General features: G+C 38.9%; 1 protein-coding gene across 1 annotated transcript in view; it reads right to left on the minus strand.

The window, feature by feature from the left end:
- Positions 1-26937, minus strand: part of CSMD1 (CUB and Sushi multiple domains 1) — an 833985-nt gene that overhangs the window by 293482 nt on the left and 513566 nt on the right. The window contains exons 32-35 of the mRNA XM_040349812.1: positions 26231-26335; positions 2950-3068; positions 2605-2674; positions 1753-1869 (exon numbers count right to left, since the gene is read on the minus strand). Of these exons, the coding sequence (XP_040205746.1) occupies positions 1753-1869; positions 2605-2674; positions 2950-3068; positions 26231-26335 (411 nt within the window). The remainder of the gene's footprint in view (positions 1-1752; positions 1870-2604; positions 2675-2949; positions 3069-26230; positions 26336-26937) is intronic.

Raw genomic sequence — 26937 nt, forward strand, 5'->3', positions numbered from 1 at the left:
GCCTATAAATGTGAAAAAACAATTGTATAGTTTATATTTCATTAAGAAGGCTCCCCACTCCAAGCCTATGTATATATGGAGAGGAAAAAGAAAAAAGGAGGGAGAGAGGAGAGTACAGGACATCCCAGTCCCTCCTTCCCCAATCCCTAAGGGGTTCCATAGTGCCAGTGAACAATTATATTTCCTAGTGATTAATTGATGTGTATATATATGTGATAGAAGGGGGGAAAAAAGGGGGGAGGGGAATGGTGGGGAGGAAAAGGACAAGGGGGGACAGAACAAAGAGGGAGCAGAGGAATCCCAATTTTGGCTACAATTACGGCCAACTCGGCCAGAATCCTCGGCAGAAATGCTTCAATAGGCTTCTGGATCGCCATTACTGTTGTCCTTTATGTTTGTCCATTGTTAGTGTTTTTATGTGTGTTCTATGTCACACCATTATGAACTACGTTCATTGGTGTAATATTGGCCGGCCTTATCTGTAGATGTGTTAATAGAGCTTTTTAGCTTCGATGGTATTGATGTTCTTTGATGTCTCAGCTTATTTATATTTTGTATTTTTCAACTTTTTCTATAAGCTTAATTAAACCAATTTATTCATAATATTGTCCGTCTCTGCCATAGTAGCCCCTTAGTTGCCCCCGGGATACCACTTCTTGGTTTTCCAGTGGGACAACACCCTTTTGTTTTATATGCTCAGTATAGGCTACGGCTTTGATCCATTTGTGGAAGTGACTAATTATGAATACATGAGACATCATTGTAGTAATGGGTGGGCACATGCTCATTTCTCTTTGGTCTTATAAGCAGAGGAATCCCTCCTACTCCCCCCTCCTCAATCCCCCACCTCATCCATATCGACCTCTATTTTTTTTTTTAATTCTCTCCATCCACTTGTCTATGTCCTTCAATGAACAGAAGAGAAAAACAATGCAGCTCACACTGGAATACTCACCTGTTCCCAGTAATTTATTTTCAACATTTAACGTTCTTAGTTTTCCAGGATGAATAATGCACAGTGTCATTCAGCCCAGAAGGCTTAGGACACACTGAGTGCAGGCATCATGGACCTACCTCCTGAAAGGCATCACCAAGGTGCTCTACATTCAAAGTGTAATGATGCAGAGAACAATGGCGGTATCATAATATTAGCATGGTTCTTATCATAATCAAGAACTGACAACTGTCAGGAGAAGATCTGAAGAGGAAGAGTTCCCTTCATGTCACATGACTGGTCTAAAGATATCTGGAAAAGATAAGTATTAAAACAAAAAGCACATAAAAAGTTGTGTGTGTGTGGGGGGGGGGTCTCAGGGGGGGCAAGGGTTGACTACAGGATAGGGGCTAGAACCTATACATGAGCTTTAACAATTCTCTGGGCTATGATAGGTAACTGTGTTGCTACGCTCTTCATTGGTTATTACATGCATTACCAGAGATATAGCTGATTTGAAAATCTTCTCTGTGTATCATAACCCATTATCATAGCTTTTTTTATTGAAATACTTATTTTTCCAATTATCATCCCTATTTGCATCTCATTGTGGCAGATCTATTCCAGTTTTTATCAGCAACTTTATATATACAGCACATTTACTCCAGCATATGCTGCACATCATTGCTTTGGAATGGTTTTCTGATAATGGTGATAATAGGTTTACATCCACTTAAATTGATAATGTGGGTTAAACGGTAACAGTTATTATTCTGCCCAGGTCCTTAATCTGAAACAGTGTTAATCCAAATACATACCATAACCAACTGGTAATGAAATTTTCCAAGTGCAGTCTAAGTTGCTTGGGTAGTTTCCAGGAAAACCAGGACTTAATATTACTCCAGCCATCTTCATCAGTATTCCACCACATTTTGCTAACAGGGAAAAAAGTTTAAAATATTGTAAAGCCTATATGTGTCATACCCTTGTGTTTGGATACTAGTTAAACATATAAACCCTACCTAATGACATTAAATTCAGGAGCTTAAAGCAGATTTTCGCCTAAAAGTGGAAGTTACCCTTATCTGAATCCCCCCCCCTCACATCTGGCACTTTCTTTGGGTACCTTTCCTTGACAGATACCTTGTCCCCACTTTCGCCGGACCTTACCGCAATTAGGTACGTCAAAAGTTTGCCCCCCTCCTCCTCCCTCCTCCTTCCCCTGCTGCTCGGCCAGTAAGAGAGTGCAGCAAGGCATCACTGCCGGGTTCTCTTACCGGCAATGGCAGCGGTAGCACCCTAAAACCGATGGAAACATCAGCTGGGGTGCATACATTGCTGGATTCAGGACAGATAAGTGTCCTAATATTAAAAGTCAGCAGCTAAAGTATGTGCAACTATTTTTTAAGAATATTTATTCACATGAATAAAAGATGACTGTTGAAAGCAGAACTGGATGGAGTAAGGTACAATTCCAATAGTTAATAATGACAATTAAACCAATACTGATCTGATTTCAGAATGGTAATTATGATATACCTGTAGGTGTTGCAAAGGTTTTGTTCATATACAGTATGTATTTTTGTATTTAATACTTTGTAGGGTATTATGTTTGAATATCAAAATTATCACCCAAAAATTCATAAAACATAATAAGCATATATGCTTACCTATGCAAAGGGGTGAAGGGAAATTCCAACGTCGTACTGTCCCGGGCATGCAGGAAATATGGGAATGCCCCTGTTGATTTAAGGAAGAAATTTACTGGATCCTCATATTCTCAAATGTTCAGAATGGATCAATGAAATAAGAATGCAATTTTTTATAGTTAGTTTATAAAAATAGAATTTACATAGCAAAAATATCTAATTGAATAACATGAATATTTCCATAGTAAGGTATTATAAACTAGTATGAATTACAGTATGAACCAAAGCATTTACAACATAGGGTGATAACATAATAGAATTTACAAATATTTATTATATTAAGACTTACTAAGTAGATATACCTACCTGTAATGTGTAGCCAGGTTCACATTGAAAAGATACTACATCATTAACCATGTAGCGATCTCCATTTTTAATACCATTCATCGGCACAAGTGGTTCTGGGCAGGCAGTAAGTCCAACAGCTTATGAAGACACAATAAATATAGTTAAAATGTACCTAAGGTTTAGTTTTACTCAAAAACATATACATTTTCATACGTGCAAACTTTTATGTTTGCTGATTTCCTGATATTGCCTATGGTTCTGCATAAACAAAGGATATGTACTTTCTTGCAATCAACATAGAATCTATTTGTGTCCTGCTGTTTTATATAGCAATATGGGCAAAAGGGGGCAGCATATGACAAATGAAGTATTCAGTGAAATGTAAGCAAATCAAGGTCTGTTTTTGTAAAATATTTAGCAATATCTTTAAAGCAGGAGTTCATCCAAAAAACTAATTTTTAACATTAGATTGAGGCTCATTTTGTGAAGGGGAATCATGTGTTTTTTTTTAAATCGAAGCAGTACTTACCGTTTTAGAGATAGATCTTCTCCGCCGATTCCGGGTATGGTCTTCGGGACTGGGCGTTCCTATTTGATTGACAGGCTTCCGACAGGCTTCCGACGGTCGCATACATCGCGTCACGAGTACCCAGAAGAAGCCGAACGTCGGTGCGGCTCTATACGGCGCCTGCGCACCGACGTTCGGCTACTTTCGGAAAATCGTGACACGCTGTATGCGACCGTCGGAAGCCTGTCGGAAGCCTGTCTATCAAATAGGAACGCCCAGTCCCGCAGCCCATACCCGGAAGTGGCGGGTATGTTTTATCTCTAAAACAGTAAGTATTGCTTCGATTAAAAAAAAAACACCTGATTCCCCTTCACAAAATGAGCCTCAATCTAATGTTAAAAATTGAGTTTTTGGGTGAACCTCCACTTTAAATATCACAACTTTATTGTGCTTCCTTGGCATAATAAAGGGACACTGATTCCTTTACCCTACATAAATGTGAAACGTTTGCAAAATAAAACACTTAGAAGTTTTAATGTATATGCTGTATTAGTGCATTTACTAAGCAACTCCTCCATTCTCAAGTGCAAAAAATCAAACTGGCAAGCAGCTGGAGACCACAACTCATTGGATATTCTCATAGGCTTGAGTTCTCCATAGGTAGCTAGTTAGACAGAGTGGTCCCAAACAGTGTATGAATAAAGGGAAAAAGGGTGCACCAGTCAAGCGCTTTACCGATGGTAAATGGTATATCAGGTTGATGACATCACTTCCGGCCTGCTCTGCATCCCACAGAAGCCTCCATGATCTTGTTGGTTTTCACTTCCTCATCTAAGCTGTCATTCAGCCTGATGTCTGGACTTTTCAGACTATAAATTCTAGGAAGAGGCTTGAGTCGACTGCTCAGAGGTTACATGATAAAAGTGCCATTTATTCTTACTGTATGTGAGTTGCCAATTTAATAGTCTTTCTCAGTACATTTAATGTTGCACTTAATTTGACACCCCAACTCCCCCCCTGAAGTGTTTGTTTGGTCCTGCAGGTGTACCCATCCTTCCACCCAGTGCTTTTATCTTGGTCTTAGGTTCCCTGCTGTTGCAAGACTGTCCATCTGAAGCCCTTACTATGTTAAGAGCCTGGTTTTAACTGTTGCACTGAGTTGTCATTTGTCTTTTCACCACAATAAATGTGTTACTATACTACACTCTTCTTATCTGTTTGCCTAGAAATACTTTAGTCTATTCAGAGGTGCTGCATCTGGTGCACTGAGATCAGTGGGAAGTTATCAGATTGAATCTGGTTCAGATGGCCCTCCAACAGTAAAGAAGGGATAGAACTTATATTGCATTTTGATATCCAGGGCTACATTTATAAAGTTTACCTTCACTTCCTGTTCTGCTGACAGAGTTTTGCAAGACAGGATGTGAGGGTTACTCTCAGCAACACAGGGAAAAAAATATTTTTCTTTAGTAGAGAATGGGAAGGATAGAACTACTATGAGATTGTTACTTCTGACTTTGTCCCTGTTGCAAATCTTCCTTTGGTGCAGGTCTGGTGAAACCAAAGTAGGTCAGGAAGCTAGGGTTAATCTATAAAATGAAGCCTCAGATATAAGTAAAAATCTGACAGGAGTTCAAATAATAATCTCTATTCAAAAACTTTTTATTTTTTTATTTTTTAAGCTTGGTATACACTTTAAAGCTATTTATTGGACTGCCCCAATAGACACATAAGGGGTTATTTACTAAAGGTAAATCCACTTTGCACTGCAAGTGCACTTGGAAGTAAAGTCACTGTAGATTCGAGAGGGACATGCAAGGAAAAAAAAAAGCATTTTAGCTTGTACACGATTGGATGATAAACTCAGCAGAGCTTCCCCTCACTTCAGATCTACCCCTTTAGCTTTAGAGCAACTACACTTCCAAGTGCACTTTCAATGCACTTGTAGTGCAAAGTGGATTTGTATTTCGTAAATAACCCCCATAGCCTCTTATCCCCACCCTACTCTAATTAATTGGTACCCTACAAAAAAAAGAATTTAATCACCTAAATCTATGTATGGTCCCTGACATTCTGTATTTGTTGTTCCTAGTTCTGTGTGCAGGAGGTGAGGCATCCACTTCACTGTCTACTTGATGTAGAAACTTCCTATCAGCTTTCCACTGGTGGGGTTCCTTCAGGATCCAGAAAAGGGTGACTAACAAAAGGGGAATGACAGCGACAGGTTGATACAGGAACACCTACAGTTCTGGATTACCAATCCTTTCACCTGAACTGCCACAGGAAGGGACACAGATGACAGATTTAGGAGAGTATATCCCTATTCCAGAGGGTAGGTTAAGAAAAGCCATAATGGGTAAAAGTGGTGGAAGAGATATCTTTCAGTGACAGGCTTTACTTGGCTTTAAATATGACTGGTTCTTCAAAGTGAGCACAGCTTTACTGTATTGACTCAGCAAACTGAATGTCACTGTGCTATGTGAATAACCTGTTCATCTAAATCAACCTAGTTTTTTTTACAGCCACCATTTTACCTTGTCAGAATGGTTTAGGAAAGTAAAGAGTAAAAAAAAAAGTACACAGAAATATCAACAGATAAAGTTTATCTCTTGAAGTGCTTCTATACTGTATATACTGTATCTCTTCAAATTCTGTAAAAAGGTTTACCAAAAACAACTATAAATCTATTTATTATTACCCTTATATCCCCAGTTAATGCGTCACTCAAATTTAATCCAGTCACAATTTTTTTTGTGCATTGTTAGGGATTATTTAATGCTTTGTTTAAATTAACCTTGTAATATACCAATAAAACTTTGCCTTCATAGATGATACTGTGATCAGCTTCATTGATGTGGGTCTATTCGGGTTAAACACAGATTCCAAAACTGAATACACAGATGAGTGAGCTCTGAATTATAGTAAATGTATTGTCTGGGAAAAGGAACTCTGCCTCTCTCGCCCAAAGATTGAGAACAGATACACTTAAACATTTGCAAAGGATGGATAAATGTCTCTACCCAAGAAAATGGGTATACAATTCAAGCGTGTTGGTATCAAACCCCAGCTCTACTACGCAAATTCCAACCGGAAATCCCAAGGACCTGCTGAAGATGCCAGACCAATGTTCGGACACTACTACACATTTGTTGGTAGCACCCACCCCTTCAGACTTAATGGTCTGAGGTGAGCCGCTTCATTTGGCATGTGACTACCTATAATTTATCATTTATAATGTGCAAAAAGCATCCACAATATTAAAAGCTGATAATTAAAAATAAATCAGTATGAATAAAGTCCAGACCGATGCTGTATCCACCTAGGTAAGTATGAATTTGCAAAACAATACATCTCTTTTAAGACTATTGTGTCTGACAAAGAAAAGAAAGGATATTTTTTTTTATATATGTACATCAAAGCATAGAGTTACGGTACTAAAATCAGATAAAATACTACAATGATTACAGCAGCAAAACACATTTTGCTCATCTTCTGTAATTTTCTGTGACAGTTACATATCTGTCTATTTATGGGCACTTTGGGGCAGATCCACAGAGATCTGCACCCGCACAGCGTATCAGAAATACGCTACGCCGCCGTACCTTACCTGGCTTTAGTTCAAATCCTGGAAGAAATTGCGCCGTAAGTTACGGCGGCGTAGTCTATCTCTGGCGGCGGAATTTAAATCGGCGATTAGGGGGCGTGTTTCATTTAAATGAAGCGAATGAACTGCGCATGCGCCGTCCCGAAATTTCCCGGCGTGCATTGCGCTAAATGACGTTGCAAGGACGTCATTTTTTTAACATAGACGTGAATTACGTCTATCCGGATTCACGGACGACTTACCCCAAAAAAAAAATTCTAAATAAACGCGGGAAAGACGGCCATACTTAACATGGCAAGTCTAACTATACGCCGCAAAACAGCAGCTTTAACTATACGCCGGAAAAAGCCGTCTAGAGACGACGTAAGAGAATGCGACGGCCGCGCGTACGTTTGTGGATCGTCGGAAATAGCTAATTTGCATACTCAAAGCGGAAAACGACGAGAACTTCACCCAGTGGACGCCGAAGTATTGCATCTAAGATCCGAAGGCGTACGAAGCCATACGCCTGTCGGATCTAACCCAGATGCCGTCGTATCTTGGTTTGAGGATTAAAACCAAAGATACGATGCAGGAAATTTGAAATTACGCCGGCGTATCAGTAGATACGCCGGCGTACTCGCTCTGTGGATCTGCCCCTTTTACTACAGAATTTAAAGGAATTAGTTAAGATGTAGTAAATCTTCAAAAATTTAAACAATGGGTTTGATTTACTAAAACTCGAAAGTGAAAAATCTGGTATAGCTATGCATGGTAGCCAAACCATCCTATGCATTAAGTTGAAAAAACTTCTGACAGTCACCGGCCCACCAGCCTGAGCCGTGGAATTCACTTGGCGGTGGTGTGATGTCTCTCTCTCCACAGGGTCCCAGCTCTTGATTGGATAGATTGATAGCAGCACAGCATTCGGCGGCTATGGACACTGAATGAATAACTCTGGAGCGCGCCCGCAAGATAACCCCCCCCGGCAGATCGCTTCTTCTAGGGGGTTATCTGATGTGGGGAGGGGACCCCAGAAGTCGCGGATCGGAGCCACTCTGTGCAAAACGAGGTGCACAGTGGAGGTAGGTATGACATGTGTGTTATTTAAATAATTAAAAAAACTCCAAGCTTAACAATAACTTTAAGCTTTACAATAAAAACAGCTTCCAGGTTTTTTTGTCAAACTGTTAGACAGGGTCAATTCAGTTGTTTTGCAGCTTGGCGGCTAAGTGTGCCATAAAATCTTGATTTTGTTTGTGTTGTGCATTGTGCACCTTGTGTTGCCATTCTATTTTATGTAATATACTGTATTTTTTTTATTATTATTATTTGTACAGTTAATTGAACTGAGTGCAAGGACGCATTGGATTTTAAACGTCTCTGCCATAGGGAAACTTTTTGGATTTATACTTTGGATACCCTCTCGCCTGGGAGCCTCAACGAGGAAATAGGGGTCAACACTCTGATCTGACAAATCCTTCCTACCAATCACATACAGAGCTGTTACAACTATATCACAACATATAGCCATGTAAAGCGATATAAGTTTCCCTCTCCATATATATAATAATGCATATATTGATATGTCTTCTCATATATACACATACAGATTATAATCATGCCTAATTATTTTTTTCCAGGTTCCCCCCCCCTTTTTTTCTCTCTCCTCTCCTAAACCTATCTGGAAAATTCCACAAAAAACAACTACCCTTACTCATTCTCATTGGTCAACTGGTCCGTATAGTATGCCCCGGAACCTTAAGGTCTCCTTCTACAAACAAGTAAGTACTCATATGGCTAAATGTACATGTACCAAGACCCATCCATATCAAGCCATAATTCTCTGCTAGCATTTGTGTACTATCAAGCTAGCACACGCTAACTTGGTCATATGTGGGGGTCACGATATGTGCTTCTTCCCTTTTTCCTCCCCTTTCCCTGTTTCCTTCCCCCTTTCCCCCCTCCCCCACCTTTATTTTCCCCCTTTCTCTTTCCCCTTACATTCCCATACAAAACAGTTCAATATTCTCCCACATGTATGTGTGTGTATGTGCATCTTTATGCATGCACGTATGTGCATATATGCACATACACATATACAGGTATGAGTTCATTCATACATTATATCATGGACTGGGAAGTGGACTGAGAGTGATGATGAGCAATTGTGTGATTTAGAGGAGGACGAAATTCCCTCTGTGCCAGCGGCAAGTATCAAAGTTGAATTGTCTGCCAGTGCAACTCCCTTATTATACATTACTAAGTCCTTTGAGGAGGATCGCTGGGCAAGATGGGTTCCTAAAGCTGCATTAAACAAACCGATCCTGTTGATTAAGTCTGATTGCAAGCCAGATATTATTTCTGGATACCAAGTTCAACGTGCACCAGATGCATGGGTCCTATTTCGGGTATGAATTCCCTAAAACACTGCCTAGGCTGTCCAAGACAGCGTATAATTATTAAGAAAGTGGCTGAGGAGTATGGTTATCTGTATCTCTATATACCGCCCCATTTAGAGGAAGAGATCCAGGACAAGGAAACACAATGCTTAGATGAAGCTGTGCATAGTTTGTTTCAGATCCCTTTGTGGGTTTATTTCCAAAAGTTGTCGCCCAAGATAGTTGAGAGGTACACTTCAGTGTTGCAAACTTGGGGCTAGGGTTGCAAGAATATCCTAGACCATGTGATTGTCCGCAGCCCAAACAAGAAAGACATTCACCATTACATTACTATGGTAAAGGCCAAAGAAGAAACCCTGAAGTTACCAGACCCCAGATACTACTGGTAAATGCTATCAAATTGTGTTTTTCACTTACATCATATGGATTACAAATGTGTGCCTAGTGAAGTTAAGAAGCTATGCTGAAGGCCACTCCTCCTCTTGTACATAAAGTGTTGCTAGTGGGGGACATTCCTGTTGGCTGTATTGCTGGGACTGTGTTGAACTGTGTGCTGCCGGCAGATACAGGAAGTGCCCACTTGAGTCATGATGGCTGGTATTCTATAATTGCCAGTGTGCCTTCTTTGAAAAAAAATTAACATGTTGATCTGACATCCTCCCCATGTTGAGAGTATGTGGCCTGGTACGGTTCAGAAGGGGGGCGTTCTCTCGCCCCCCTCTTTTCCTGTGGCCTGCCAGGATGCATGCTCGGATAAGGGTCTGGTATGGATTTTTTTATTTTGGTGCGGGGTTCCCCTTAAAATCTGGAGGGTCTGGTATGGATTTTTGGGGGAACCCCACACTATTTAAAAAAATGGTGCATGGTTCCCCTTAATATCCATACCAGACCTGGAGGGCCTGATATGGAATTTGGGGGGACCCCCACGCTTTTTTTTTTAAACTTTGGTTCGGGGTTCCCCTTAATATTCATACCAGACCCAAAGGGCCTGGTAATGAACTAAGGGGGAACCCATGCTGGTTTTTTTTCAATTACTTTTATCTGTATTGTCGGGACCCGACAATTTATTATGGCCACAATCAGTTTTAAATGACCTTTTTTCCTTTAGAAATTTCATTTTGTGCAGGGACTTTTCTAAGCATGGGAAACATGCTCTACTTTACAGGCATACTATAGACACCCCCAGGTAGAAAATTTAAAGGAATATTTCACTTTTATTGTTTCACTTTAAGCATTATTAAAATCACTGCTCCTGAAAAAAAACTATTTTTTTTTGCATTGATACATGTCCCCTGGGGCAGGACCCAGGTCCCCAAACACTTTTTATGACAATAACTTGCATATTAGCCTTTAAAATTAGAACTTTTGATTTTTCATGTTTATGTCCCATAGACTTTAACAATGTTCGCATGTTCGAACACATTTTTTGCCTGTTCGCATGTTCTGCTGTGAACCAAAACGTGGGGTGTTCGGCTCATCCCTACTGAGGCCTATCATGGGGGCATCTGGCTGCTAGGCTGTCTGAGGCCTCTCCAGAAGCAGGAGAGCAGCATAGGGTTGGGACTGCTGGCTTGCAGTACAACCAGAAGTAGCGCTTCAGTCGGACAGGCAAACCGCTGTGGTTGGAGGTAGAAGGGGAATCTGTCACCATATCCATATATCCACCTTGTTAAGTATCCGAGCAGTCTTCTCATCAGCCGGGGACGGTAAAGGAGTGGGAAAGCTTCAGTGAGTGCCAAGCCAGGGACCCAGTGGTACAGCAGAGGTGACGCTTACAGAGCATCAGTGGGTGCCAAGCCAGGGAACTAGCGTGTTAGCAGGGGTGAAGTTCGAAGAGTATCTGTGAGTGCTAAGCCAGGGACCCAGCAGGGAAGCAGGAGTGCTGCTTGAGGTAGATACTGAGTGCTAACAGTAAAAGAGCTCAGGGTATCCAGTGGCTATTGAATCTGAAGTCTAGTGAAACACTGGGAGTTCTTTGATCAAAGATCCACAGTGAGTGATTGTGGAGTAAACAGAGAACTGTTTGTGTTGTCAATAGTTGAATATACTACTGTTAGTGGTGTCCGGCTGGAGGCCTTCACCTGTATAGCTGTCTTTCTATAGAAGTCTTTGAGTCTGCTAATTATCATTGCATCTGCTTAAGGGTGTCCTAGCCCTAACCTCTCTCCTCCAGTTCTGACAATAAATCTCTTTGCATTCTAAAAGTGTCTGTCACCCACAATTTCATCTTGCATTACACCCACCATGTCTTGCAACCCACTCTACACAGAAGGATGTCAACTGTCACTGACTCTGGAGGTCACCACTAGGCCTTTGAAGGTCTTGGACCTTGCTACAAGTGTAAAAAATGTAAGCACCTAAAGCCTCCCCCAAAAATGTTGAGCCCACATACACACACATACATGCACATACAAAAAAACGCATGTGTCGCGGGAGCCTGCACATGGAAAACAGATTTTGCTACATGTTACACATAACCATGCATGGAGTGAGAGATATAATTTTAGGTCCATTATTCATCATTACCTCTAAACTGATGACCTGTAGGAGCTTTTAAAGTGTAACCTCTAGAAAATTTACAGCACCACAATTTGCTGCATGACATTTTAAAGATTGACATGCACCTGTTGATACGACATATGACATGTAATTATATTTACTATATATGTGTATTATATTTACTCAGTACAACCTCATAATTTTACCAAAAGATAGGTAATATTTTGCATTTGTGTGACCTAAAATTAACTGTAGTGCAATTGTTAATGACATGTTGTGATTGATAAATCATTGTGTAATATCATGTGACTCAAAAATTGGAACTATATATGTTTTGGGGGTTTTAAATAATGTTAAGGCCAAAAATTTACAAAAAAATTAAAAACATCTCTGTCAATAAAAAGTTAATCTGTCAATAAAAAAATGGATTGGTTGTTGGTAACATTCATATATCTCAAATGATGTCAAATACTATAAACATGTACTGTATATGGCAAGATATATTGCACAATGCTTATCTCATTTGTTATTCCTGATCCACAGATTGAACATCAGGCATTTGATGATTACTAAATAATATCTATTAGTAGTACAATAACTTACATTACTACGTTATCCCAGAGTGTTTTTTCTTACAAATGCTACTGTATAGTATGTGATAGAAGGTATAGTGCTGCATATATATATATATATATAAAAAAATTATATAATGTATTTACCGTAAGTTCCATTGGCAAAACAAATGGATCAGGATAAGGATACTTATTAAAAAAAAGTGACAGATATTTTCAACTGATAACAATGAGATTGAAAAAAATTGCTAAATTAGAGAGCCTTACTCATGTTTTGTGAATTTATCATACACTATTCAAATCAAGCTAAAATGAGATGCTATATCTAATCATTGTATACAGGAAGCATGAAATCACTGAATGCCAAAAATGACAAAGTAGCCATGGACTTTGCTAATAACATTAACATGAGTACCATGAACATGACAAGTTACATTATCTTAATTAGGAGAACTTTCCAGCAGAGAAAATGAAGATAGGACTATTAACAGCAAGTGTGTCAATTGTCTTTTAAGTATCCAGTGATAATCTTAGACAGGAATTCAATAAACTAAATAAATCAAAGGCCTTTGTTCAACATGCACACTAATTAGTCACTAAGACATATGCATGAATTGCATTGAAACTGAGGCAATTAAATTGCTACCAATCAGTTCATGGGTGTTCATGGATATGCTTCTGAACAACTTTCTACAGCTTTAATATGTTACTTAGTTTTGGTGAAATTAACCTCCTATAGCTTGGAAGCAATATCCTTTCTGTGAATTGGTGCCCACAATTGGACAGCATTTTCCAGATGAAGTCTTACTAATGATTTGGGCAGGGGCAAAATTATGTCTCTCTGTCTGTCTTTACCTCTTTTAATACAATAACGTATTTTGCTTGCCTTAAAAACAGCAGCCTGGTTTTGCGTGCTATTACTAAGTCTATGATCTACCAGAACACCCAGACCCTTCTCTACCATCAACTCCCCCAGCTGTTCTCCTCCAGTATGATTCATGCATGTTTTAGCACCCAAGTGCATAACTTTATATTTATCAATAATAAACCTACTTTTAATCCCAAACTCTATTTCAATTATAAATATGTTAAAAAGTAAGGGTTTCAACACAGAACCTTGGGGTATACCATTTATAACCTTAGACCAGGGGTCGCCAAACTTTCTAAGCAAAGGGCCACTTTACTGTTCATCAGGCTTTAGGGGGGTCAGACTGTGGCTATCAAGAGTAGAAAAAGGTCCCAGCATCAGTTGGAGTAAACCATGCCCCATCTTCGGTATCAGTGAGAGGAATTGTGCCCCATCACTTGTGTCATTGGGAGGAATTATGCCCCAATCGTTGGTGTCTTTGGTAGGAATTGTGCACCGTCAATGGGCCCCATTGTGTATGTCATTGGGAGGAATTGTGCCCCATCTTTGGTAGGAATTGGGCCCCATTGATGATGTCATTGGGAGGAATTGGGCCCCATCTTTGGTCTCTTTGGTAGGAATTGTGCCCTTTCATTGGGCCCCATTGTTGATGTCATTGAGAGGAATTGTGCCCCATCGTTGGTGTCTTTGGTAGGAATTGTCCCCATCATTGGGCCTCATTGTTGATGTCATTGGGTGGAATTGTGCCCCATCTTTGGTATCATTGGGCCCAATTGTTGGTGTCATTATGAGTAACTGAGTACCTTTGTTGGTGTCAGTGAATGAAATAGTTCCCCAAGGGCCGGATAAAAGCAAGCAAAGGGCCACATCCGCCCCCCGGGCCGCAGTTTGGAGACCACTGCCTTAGACCATTCAGAGAATGAATCATGAATCACTAGTCTCTGAATAAGGTCTTTAAAGAGGAACTGCAGTCTGCTCACATAATTTGTAATAAAAACATCTTTGCAATTCTGAAGCTTCTCTCCAACAACTTTGCATATTATTTAATATATACTGTGATTTTGTACTTGCCAAATATGCTGCAGAACTCTCCCTCCACTTAGTCTGGCTGCATCCACTTTAAATGTGGGCACCTGAAGCTGCTGCCTGTTCACTTCCTGAATTTACACAGACACACAGAGGCACACCTCCAGGCCTTCAGCTTTCATTGGCCCTCTTATGACTCATCCCCCTTCCCTTCCTAGCAAACTCTCACGAGAGTGAGAGAGAGAGAGCTGTGCATGAGGTCATAAGCCTTGGCTTTTTACCAAACAAGAAACAGGAAGTGGGCTGTAGAAGGTATTTACTGACAGAAAGAAATGTTTTGCTATCCAAAGTTAAAACAACAAGGGCAGAAGATTTAATAGATGGAAAGATGAAAAAATTACTGAAGCTCCGCTTTAAGTCAGTTTTCTGTCAAATTACAAACTCAATTTTTAGTCTGTAGACTTTGAAGGATAATTCCACCTTAACACTAAAATCGCTAGATCTACATACATCCACGATATAAGGCTAACCTATCTAGCCCCATAAAGAAGAAATTGCTATACATATCTTTTTTGAAGCTGATCAGGTGCAGTCTCCAGCAGCGTAAGCTCTGCAGAGGACTGCACCCATAGACTTACTATGGTGCTTCCATTGGTGGATGTGTCCGTTGCACCCGCCTCCACAGCAAAGCAGCAGCTGACAGTTCAGTGTGGGACCGGCTTCAAAAAAGGTATGTACTGTATACTAATTTCTTCTTTACAGGATTAGATAGGTTAGTGTTAGATTGTGGATGTCTGTAGATGTAGAGATTTTAGTGTTACTGTGCACGTATTCTTTAACTTACCTGTGTAAACTGTGTATACCACTTTGACACAATCCAAGTATGCTATATTCACAGCCATTCTACCTTATGGGAGCATTGAATGTCATGTAAATGGGGAAAATGTAAACATATTACTAACAAGGCAAAAAAATAAAATACAGATGACGAGGGATGAGTGTGATTGTGGCAAAATGTCACTTCATGGGGGGGGGGGGCTTAAGAAAATGTTGCTTTACTTCTTTTTTTTTAGAGAGTGGTGGAGTATTTTTGAGTGCATTTAGAGTCTTATTTTTGTGTCCTTGTTGTATTTTGTGTCTATTTTTTATTCTTTATTTGTGTTCTGCCATTTTATCTTTACTTTTTTTTTTCTGAAAACAAAACGCAAAGTAATGGAAAGAAGCTTCATTAACCTTAAAGTGATTGTAAAGGTTCGCTTTAAAAAAATAAAAAAAACAACAGACATTTTATACTTACCTCCTCTGTGCAGTTGGTTTTGCACAGAGCAGCCCAGATCCTCCTCTTCTTGGGTCCCTATTTGCTGCTCCCAGTCCCTCCCTTCTATCGAGAGCCCCTCAACCAGCAGCTTGTGACAAGTTGTCACACAAGTCGAGTCAGAGCTCTGTGTATCCATTCAGACACGGAGCACTGACCTGGTCCCACCCCCTCTCTCCCCTGATTGGCTGATTGACTTTGATTGGCAGCTGAAGGAGCCAATAGCACCACTTCTCTGTCTTAGCCAATCAGCAGGAGTGTACTGGGTGGCTGAGGGGATCGTGGACATTGCTGTAGAGAGAAGGAGGTCGGGTATGTAATTGGGGAGGCTGCTACACACAGAAGGTTTTTTATCTTAATGCATAGAATGCCATTTAAATCACATTACACCTATAAAAACCCCCAGATGACACCTAATTCCACCTTCCCTAAAAGGGTCACAATTTCATCTGTTAGTTTTCATTAATTCCTCTAAAATTATGGAAAATAATCACTTTTACTAATCTCTACAGATGACCTGTATTATTTCTTGTTACATTGGACATTATGACTAAATATGATTCAAAGCATGACCCTAGACATTAGATACCATAATTATTTTTTACTTTAGGTCCTTCATAGCTTCTTGTTCCTCCGTAGCCAGCAACACTACCCAACACATAAATAGGTATGGAGGAGCCATCTGAAGTGAAGCAGAGAGGCCCAAAATAGCACAGATAAGGTAAGTATATGGGAAGTAGCAGATGCCCTTTCCAGAGAACCTATCACATTGACGTGCATAGCCTAAGTAACAGTGGGGGTTATTGACTAAAGCAAATAAGCTTTTTACTTTGAAAATACATTTTCACTTTATTTTAGTGAATGTGTTGAAAACCAATTGTGTATAGAATACCTATTCCTGTGCAGGAAAAAAAACTGTATTTTTGCATGCATGTGATTAGATGATGAAAGTCAGCAGAGCTTTACCTCATTTACTAATCTAAAGTAAAATGTCTTTGCAAAATTAAAATACCCTTTCCAAGTGAACAACCTCTTAATCATTAGTAAACTAGCTCAACAAACCTAATTTTGATCTTGACCTTATAAGGAAATGTCCCTTATATTCTTGAATGAGAAAAAGCTCTTTTGACTTCCATCAGCCAATGTTTAAGCAAAAACTTTTATTTTTCCCTTTCACATTCAACTTGCACAAATCCTTCTGACATTTATGAGGTGGATATTTTATAAATAGATATATGATGGTATATGATGGTGTTGTTGTTGGTTTTCTATTATTCTTAGTTCTAAAAATTGCATGAAATAAATACTTTTTGTGGATTGATGTCCAGTCTACATTTTTTCAGTTTCTTTCTTATTTTTATTTTTTCTTTTCAGAGAACTCCTTGATCTACAACAGATGTCCCTAGCTACAAAGAGTAAACAAATATGTTGTCTAGCTCGTTCTTCGTGTTACCGTTCAAACATGTATTGAAGTAGCTAGGCTGACCTTGAAAATGTAAAGTAAATGTAAAGTACAAGTTTCAACCATTCTTTCTAGTGCTTTTCTGCTGATAAAACCCAATTTCAAATGAAAATAAAGCCAATTATTACACAGTTCTAGACATTCATAAAGTAAAATCCTCTAAAAATGAAAGTAAAATGACGCAAATGTTCTCTCTCAGGCTATAACATTTATGCCAGTACTAACAGTCTGCATACAAATAATTTGAATCAGTCAGATAATAAAAGTGATTGGTTATTTGGTGATTTGTGTCTCTACTTTGTGACAACTATCAGAATAAAACTGTATTTTAATTTATACAGATAATTTGCATATATAACATTTTGGATAGATTTTCTCAGGTTTTAAGATTACTCATTAAGATGAAATTCTGAAAGAACTAAAGCTGAATATTTCAAAGAATGCATTTTTATTCAATTTAACAAGCCCTGAAAATAGCTTTGTAATGCAACATAAGAATAGTTTGTTAATTTGACCTTTGTCATCCCATTAATCATGCTGTTATTGCACAGACCCCCATTCTCTTTGCAAAGGTTAAAACATTTTGCAGAGAATAAAAAATGTGTCTTTAACACAAATTAAATGTATGTATACTGTAATAGCATACAGGGATCCTTTGTTTCATTGCAAAAACTGCAAGGGGCTTCCACAACAACAAAAAAACAGTCTTGACTAGCGCGGATTATGCTGTGACATTGAAAAATGCCTGCATGCATCAAGTCCTTAATAAAATGAATATGGATTTTGTCATTACTATAAATTTTGTAGGTCCAAAATAAATAGCTTACATCTTGTTCCAGACAACCACTGGTGTGAATTAATAACAATGAATAAAGAACCCATAGATACTGAAGAAATAATCATAATAAAAAGCCTTTCATTAGATACATGGGATAAGAACGATTGAATACTAAATGGAATTGTGAATACAATAAGTCTAATTGTGAGCAGAGAATAGAAAACAGGCTTAATTGAAGATTCATATGACTTAAAGCAGAGGTTCACCCAAAAAATAAATTTTTAACATTACATTCAGCCGAGTTGTCCTAATGACAATCGGCTGTTTTTTTTTTAAATACCGTATTTTCACCGCCGCTTCCGGGTATGTCTTCTGCGGGACTGGGCATTCCCAATTGATTGACAGGCTTCCGACCGTCGTATACTGCGCGTCACGAGTTGCCGAAAGAAGCCGAACGTCTGTGCGCAGGCGCCGTATAGAGCCGCACCGACGTTCGGCTTCTTTCGGCAACTCGTGACACGCTGTATGCGACGGTCGGAAGCCTGTCAATCAATTAGGAACGCCCAGTCCCACAGAAGACATACCCGGAAGCGGCGGTGAAAATACGGTATGTATGGAAAAAAAAACCAGCCGATTGTCATTAGGACAACTCGGCTGAATGTAATGTTAAAAATGTATTTTTGGGTGAACCCCCGCTTTAAGCCTAACTGGACACCATGAAGCATTTTCCATATTTATGGTTTAAGTCTACAGCTTGGTGCACATGAACTATGGATGCTAAGATTCAGAGATGGAAGTGTGTTGTGTTGTTGTGTTGTGTGGAATTGTAACTGCAACGTGACTGTCCTTTGCAAGCACCAATCCATTATCATGCTGTGGTGACACTAGAAGAAGTCAGCACTTTACAAAACACCCATATGCATTATGCCATTGACTCCCAAACCTGTACACTGCATTTTAACTAAGAGGTTCTCAGATGGTTGCAGTTACTATGTAAGATACCAGGACTTAACATCTATATATATATATATATATATATATATATATATATATATATATATATATATATATATATATATATATATCTTAAATCCTAATTCCGTATTTTTTTCTTGATAGAGTTGGGAAGAGTTCAAATTTATGCCTATCACTTCATTCTAGAAATTGTCATTTATTTTTTTATTCCTGTGATCAATGATGGTTCAAAACCACTGCCAGGTTTTCATTGCTATTTGTGTCAGCGTGAGGAAGGTTGGCCCTACTTTAAATGCCCTGATCACCAATTTTACAGAAAAGGTAAATCCAAAATGTTGCTAAAATAACCAGAATAAAGGGGGGAACTTTCAAAGCGAAGAGTTGGTCCCCAACTGTATAAATGGTGATTTTCCACACATTGGAAATATATCCTCTTTCCAATTGAGGAGAATTATCCTATTGAGACAGAGATGGCAAAAAAAACTGTTTTAGCACTACCCTACTGGCAAAAAAAATCTGTTTTAGCACTACCCTACTCTATCCAAAAAACATATACTTTAAATAAAAGCTTTGGTAGTAGTTGTCTGTGTTACCTGCATTAAAAAGTATTCTCTTGTACGGAACTTAATGTTTGTCTCACCACTAAGGCAGAAAAACAGTTGCGATGGACAAATCATACGTTTTTTACTTGGCGGGATCGACAGGGTTCGTTGTTGGCGCGTAAACTTTCCCCTAAACATTCCCACGTAGCTCTTCCAAAAATTAGACTCTCAAATGGCGATCTCTCCCAACATCCCCATAAAGTTCTTCAGGAATTTCAAAAGTTTTATACTAAGTTTTATACTAAATTATACAACCCAACCCAGGACCACACTCCTGTCTCCATTGAAGGTTTTTTGCACACCTTATCACTGCCATCCCTCACTGAATCCCATAGAGAGCTTATGGACCAACCCATTACCTGCGAGGAAATACAGAATACTATTAAAGTATTGTCATTACATAAATCTCTGGGCCCTGATGGCCTCTCTAATATTTATTATAAGAAATTATCTGAGCAGTTGGCTCCTCACATGGCTCTCTACTTCAATTTTTTGCGGGATGGCGGAAAAGTTCCTTTAGATGACAATAGGGCATACATTAGTGTTATCCCCAAACCACATAAAGATTCCACAGACATTCTTAATTATCGGCCTATTTCCTTAATTAATTGCGATCTTAAAATCCTGACGAAACTTTTAGCCATACGGCTTGGTTCTTTTTTAGAGCAATATATTCACAAGGATCAATCTGGATTTATAACCGGGCGTCAGACGCTGGATCAGATTCGTCGTTCCATAGCATTGATCTCTGCAGTGCGCTCTAAATGGGATGCCCCTGTGTCGAGGGAATTATTACTTCTATCTTTGGACCTTCACAAGGCCTTTGATAGCTTACATTGGAATTATTTATTTACTACTCTGGAAGCATTTGGATTCGGCTCCACCTTTATTTTATTGCTTAAGCAACTCTATAGTAATCCAACGGCCCAGGTTTCTGTTCGGGGTTATAAATCGGCATCATTTCCTATCCGACGTGGGACGAGACAGGGCTGCCCGCTCTCCCCTTTATTGTTTGCCTTGGCGATTGAACCCCTAGCTGTATCAATCCAATCTCATCCTGATATACATGGTATTTGTTGTGGGCAGCGGGAGCATAAATGTTCCCTGTTCGCCGACGACATTCTTATGTATGTCACAAATCCTCAATCGACCTTACCTAATCTTTTGACCCTGTTCCATCGGTTCTCTCGGATCTCGGGACTCTCTTTAAATACCCAAAAGACTATGGCCCTCAATATTTCTTTACCCACCGCGACGGTCTCAACCTTACGGACTCTATATAAATTCCAATGGACACAAAAATCGTTGCCATACTTAGGTGTTCAACTGACACCCTCGATCGATACTCTTTATCGAGCTAATTATCCCCCGCTTTTCAGTCGACTTCGGGAGGATCTTCGGCGATGGGCAGATTATCCCTTGTCCTGGTTCGGTAGAATCAACTCTATTAGGATGACGTTTTTACCCAAGTTACTTTATTATTTTAGGACTTTGCCAATTGCGGTTCCGAGGAGAGATTTACAGCGATTGCAATCAGAGGTTTCCCGTTTTGTTTGGAACAATAAGAAACCGCGAATGAATAAACTGACTCTATGTGTCTCGAAACAATCTGGTGGGCTTGGCCTCCCTAATTTACAGGCCTACTATCAGGCGGCTCAAATAACCCAGCTTTCCTACACAATGGCTAAAGGATCTACACCCCTTTGGGTCTCTATTGAGGCTCTTTCATGTCACCCCTTTGCTATAGGCTCTTTAATGTGGCTTCCTGGTCATCTTCGCCCTCCGATATTGTGCCCTACCCTGTCCCATTCACTGGCGGTCTGGGACGGAGTACGACATCGCAAACCTTTGTCCTCCCCACATACTCCATTAGCCCCCATTTTCTTTAACCCTGAATTTTCTCCTGGAATGACTCCAATGCTGTTTCTGTGGTGGCTAAACAAGGGGCTCCTTAGGATAGGTGATTATCTTGTTGGAGATCAACCGCACTCGTTGCAATATCTTATAGATACATGTCAGATGCCTTCCAGCGAACTATTTAGATATAATCAGATTATTTCTTTTATACGATCTAAACTTAATCAGTTGGCTGGACCCATGGTTCTTAAAAATTTTGAATTATCTTGCCAAACAAAGGGCCTTCTACGGGGAAGGATATCTACAGTATACACTATCCTCACTGACCCGAATGCCAAGCTCCCTTACATGAAACAATGGGAACGGGATTTGAATACCAAGTTGGAATTATCAGATTGGCAAGATGTTGCCTTCGCCTTATCCCAAATTTCTATTAACACTACATTAATTGAAGCAAATTATAAGACACTTCTACGTTGGTATTTTGTCCCGACCAGAGTCGATAAGATGCACCCGTCCGCATCGCCCAATTGCTTCAGGCGTTGTGGACAGATGGGTACAATGCTTCATGTTTGGTGGCAGTGCCCCGTGGTCACGAGGTTTTGGATTCGTATATTTTATTTAATTTACTCGGTAACGGGTGTTAATATACGTCGATCCCCGCAATCAGCGCTTTTTCATAAGTTACCCAGTGAGGTTCCCAAAAAATCAATGATGTTAATCACATATATGTTTTTGGCGGCAAGAATAACTATTGCTAGATATTGGAAGCAGTCGGTGGTTCCTCTTGATTACGTGAAGAATAAACTTAATTGGATCAGGGGTAACGACAGACTCACCTGTGTCCTTCGCGATTCTACTAAGAAATTCGATATAACGTGGGATCCGTGGATACGTTACCTATCTCCGTCATAAAATGTCTCCGGCTGACCCTCTTCTCTTCTCCTCTTCTTTTCTCCCTCTCTTTTTTTTCTCTTTTCTTTTTCTCTTTTCTTTTAAAAACTTTTAATGTTGAATTGTCTATTGTTGTTATTGTTGCCAACTGTGGGATGCTTTAATGGACCTTCTGTCTCTACGTTAACATGATGTAGGTGGAAGTATATGGAGGGGTTTCCCTTTCTTTCCCCTTCCCTACCTTTCCTTGTCCTTCCCTATCTTTCCCTACCCTTCCCAATCCCTCCCCTTCTTTTTCTTCCCTCTTCTCATCCTCCTCTGTTCTTTATATGTATCTTGCTCCTGGGGTGAATCATTCTTGCGATTATGGGGTAGTGTGGCTTCCTGGGACAACCACTAGTTGGACCCTAGGGAGTCGAGAATATGGCTCACTAGCTTTATTCGTATTTTCTTTTTTGTTTTTTCTATTTTTATCACCATTCAGTGAATGATTTCACAGCGGAAGAGGGGAGGGATACGATTCAAAGGGAACATTGTGTTTTTTTTTCCCTTGGTTATCCTTATGTCATATGGATATATTAACAGGCTTTCCCGCTAACTGCATTTTATGTTGAGTCTCTTTTTTTTTTGTCTATAGATTCTATGCTTATGACTCTTTGTATGAGTAGTATAATCTGACAGAGCTCGATTGTTCTTTCTATCTTTGTTACCTATGTCTGATGCAACATTGTTCATTTTCAATAAAAAAATATTGGAAGTAAAAAGTATTCTCTTCTCTTTGTAGTGCTTAATTTTATGTGAAATACCTGGTGAATCTGCCAGTCCCCCTGCTTTTCTATTTCAAACTGACTACGCCAGGGCATGGAAGCTCATCCATGCCAGCATAGTCATTGCTTCTTTGCAGTCTACTAGGGAGCACAGCCTGCCTATATTCCAGTGTTCACACTTCTACTGAAATGCCCTCTTGCATCACTGCAAAGATCAGTATACTACTGCTTTTCTGACAACTGCTGACACATCTTTATGCACAGCTCCTCACAGTGTATTTATTTATTTGTTTTTATACTGGACTGCACCTGTGCTCTGTTAAAGCTGTTGTTGCCATGTCCCCCTCCTCCCATCTTCAGAAGGACTCTCCAACCCCACCTCTCCCAGCTCCTTATGCAACTTAGAACAGAAGTCATATGATTTCCAAGGATGGGCCGAAACCCGCTAACCACCCACATGATCCAATTCCAATGACAGCTCAGAATAGCAAGTCCATATTTAGTCAATGATGTCCCCCAGGAGATTCTGCCCATGTGTTTATACTTAGTTGTGCTGAATTTCTGCAAGTTCAATAGGAATTTTCTTCTGAACTAATGCAATACTCTACCTTCATTTCTGGGGGGTTTTATATATGCTTTAAGGCAAGGCATGTTGTGTATAACCATTTCAGTATAAAAATATAATTGTATTTGCTTTCATGCCAATGTTCATCCCCCCCCCCCTCCCAATACTACAGAGAGTTTAGCGCTTTTTTTTTTTTCAAAGAAAGTGGTTCAAATAGCTGCTCAATAAATGTAAAGTAACTTCAGTTAATGTAAAGGTGATAAAATCAAACTATCATTTAAAGAAGGGAAATTTATACCGCCTGGAAAAGAGACAAAATATGACTTTAACAAGGAGTGTTTGTGTATGTATGAACAGATGGCAGAGGTTCAGTTCTTTGCTTGTACAAACTATGTTTTGCTTGTAAAATTCCAATGACATTCATTAACTACTGTATGTTTTAAATATGTGCAATCAGGGTGTAGGCATGAAAAAAAAGAGGAACATATGGCATATTGATCACATTGCTATTTGTTATGATATTTAAAGCTGAACTGCAGCAAACCACATGCTAAAACAGTTGAAAAGCATATAAGCAAAATGTTCAATCTACCAAATAATTTGTAATTCTGTCTGGACAAATGTTCCCAAGTTATAGGATGCCAAGAAGATGATGTCAAGACAAACACTTATACTAGTTGCAAATATAAAGTAAACATATCATTATTTTGAAAACCCCTGTATGGAAGTTTCACACTTAATATCCCCACCATGGCCCCATTTATTCTTATGGAAAAGCAGTATTTGGTTGCCTCAAGTGGTGGCTCAAAGTAAGACTTTCCCATACGAATGAATAGAGCTGAAGTGTGCATGCCTAATATCGAGGGGCCATTTCTTAGAAGGAAGGCTGTGTGGCTAGAAGCAGGGGAATACAGTGAAGATCACTGGATTTGGGGCTAGAGGTAAGTATAAAGCCTTGCAGCGGTCAGGTCGGAGAAGCAGTCTAAAAAAATCATCCTAAATGTACAGTTGTACCTTAAGGAATTCAAAAGGAATATATATATATATATATAAAAATTATGTGTATATATATATATATATATATATATATATATATATATATTATATATCGTATACAGTGTATCTACGCATATGCTTGTAGCTCAGCTTTCCAAATTATAAAAACAGAATGTTATTGTGATGAATTGTTTTGAAAGACATAACAGACTTGCAAATGCCTTTGTACATGGTGACATGCTTTGATACATTTACATATGCGAACTTGATGAATCTCATAATTTAGCAATGCCATAAAGCTATGCTAAATACTGTACATATCGATTCATATGCTCACTTCTAATATTCACTGATTCTGACCCAATTTCCATTTCCATGTTAACAAGCATATATAATGTAACTGCATTATTATAAAAAAAAATGTTCTAGTCTAATTCTTTACATATTTTAAATGGGTAATACGTCTTTATATTTTCAAGTAAATTAAATATAGCGTATAAATTGGCTTATTATGCAGGATCTCTGCTTCTTTTGCACTATTCTTAGTTTTTCAAATGGTCTAATCAGTCTATATTAGAGTGATTCTGTCCCATGTGGAGATAAACAATGCAAGATTCTGTTTTATGTTTGTTTTATATATTACATAGCAGCAATGTTAGTTCCTTTACATTTGTGACATCACAGCAGATATTTTCTGAAGTTGGGAGCATTACGCTATGCTTGTACAATTAAAAAAATAATCCAAATATTGTTCCGAATGCAGAATTTAATGTAGAATCCCTTGCTGTCACTTTGTCACCATAACTAGTGTGCCCATTAGAAAATATCCCCACTATTCCTGTTTTGGGAAAAACCCAAAATTTGGGATTTTCTTTTACTTTTGCTTTCGGGCTTAAAAAAAAAAAAGGTTTGCTTTAGTTATACTTTAACTTTAAATCACTCAGTGAATCAGGACATAAATAATCTTGGTAATAAAGATGGTAACTTGAAGTATATCTAAAGCCATTTTGTGTACTGTCTGCTGCTCTAGGAACGATTACCTTCACTTCCTGTTCCACACTTGCAACAGGAAGTAAGAGAGAATGTAAGGGCATTACAGATACAGACATCCCTATTGAAAAATACCTCTTATCTTCCACTTCTGGTGACAACTCAAGTTTGCATTTTTCCTAGTTTTAATTCTTGATGGCATTAGTCATTAGGAAAAATATTCAGAGGGTAAGTCTCCCCATCTGGGACACAGTGCAAACATTTCAGCCCTTTCTCACTCTACCCAACACGAGAAAAAAAAATGAATACACGTCAATTGTATAGGTTCAATTGCCTACGGCAAGTTCAGCCTCCATACTGTAGCTAGGCACCTGTACAACCATAAGAAGCAAGTCTTAAAAGGAGGAGAAGCATTTGGGAATTGAAGACATATGAAGAGTGAAGAGATATATACATATTCCTCTCCATTACACACCCTAAACTAGACAAGCAGTAATTTATGTGCAGGGAGGTGGGGTTACCCTAACAGCAAGTCTTTGATGCTGACTGGGGTTCAGTTTTAATGTTACTTTTTAACTTTTAATGAAAGTTTCATTTAAAATAGTCTGTAAATATATAGAATATAGAATAGAAAACTCACTTTTGTACTCCAAATGAAATCCAGCTGCTGATACACTTATATCAGTGTGAAAATGCAGGTAGAGCTGATTCGATGTGCTATTTAGAAGTGCCGGCACTGTAGTCCCTAATAGAAGTAGAATACAAAAATAATCAGTTAATTTTCATTTTGATTAGGAGGCTTTTTTTTTATAGAAAATCAACTATATATTTTAATGCAGACCTTTCTAACAGTTAGAAGAAACATAACATTTACAGATACATGAATAATAAGCAACATTGTTTTAAATTGTGTAAAACATTTTATGCTTAGGGCAGAGAATGTCTGCACTATATTTATAAGGATTTAAAGGATATCTACATGTTCTGTTAAAAAAAAAAATTTAATTTTGCTGCTGATCTCTTGCAACCCAGTTGATGTTGCTTGCTGTCTACTTATATGTGCTACATAGTTGATTGCATGGCCTTTCTCAGATGGGTTTCCTGATGATGACAACAGGGGATTATGCCTAAATAATGTGTGTGTAGATGGCTACTTCATTAGAAGCGCATGTGACAATACACAATCACATGTGGGAGACAGGGATAATGCAATGTTATCATTTAACCATGCTGGAAAGTGCTTGAACAAGGACCTTTAAGGGAGAATCATGAGATATTATTGTTATTCATAAGCTGCAAATCTAAAAAATATTGAAAATATACTTTGAAAGTACATTAACGTATTCA

The sequence above is a fragment of the Rana temporaria genome, chromosome 4, assembly GCF_905171775.1.
Source record: "Rana temporaria chromosome 4, aRanTem1.1, whole genome shotgun sequence".
NCBI lineage: Eukaryota > Metazoa > Chordata > Amphibia > Anura > Ranidae > Rana > Rana temporaria.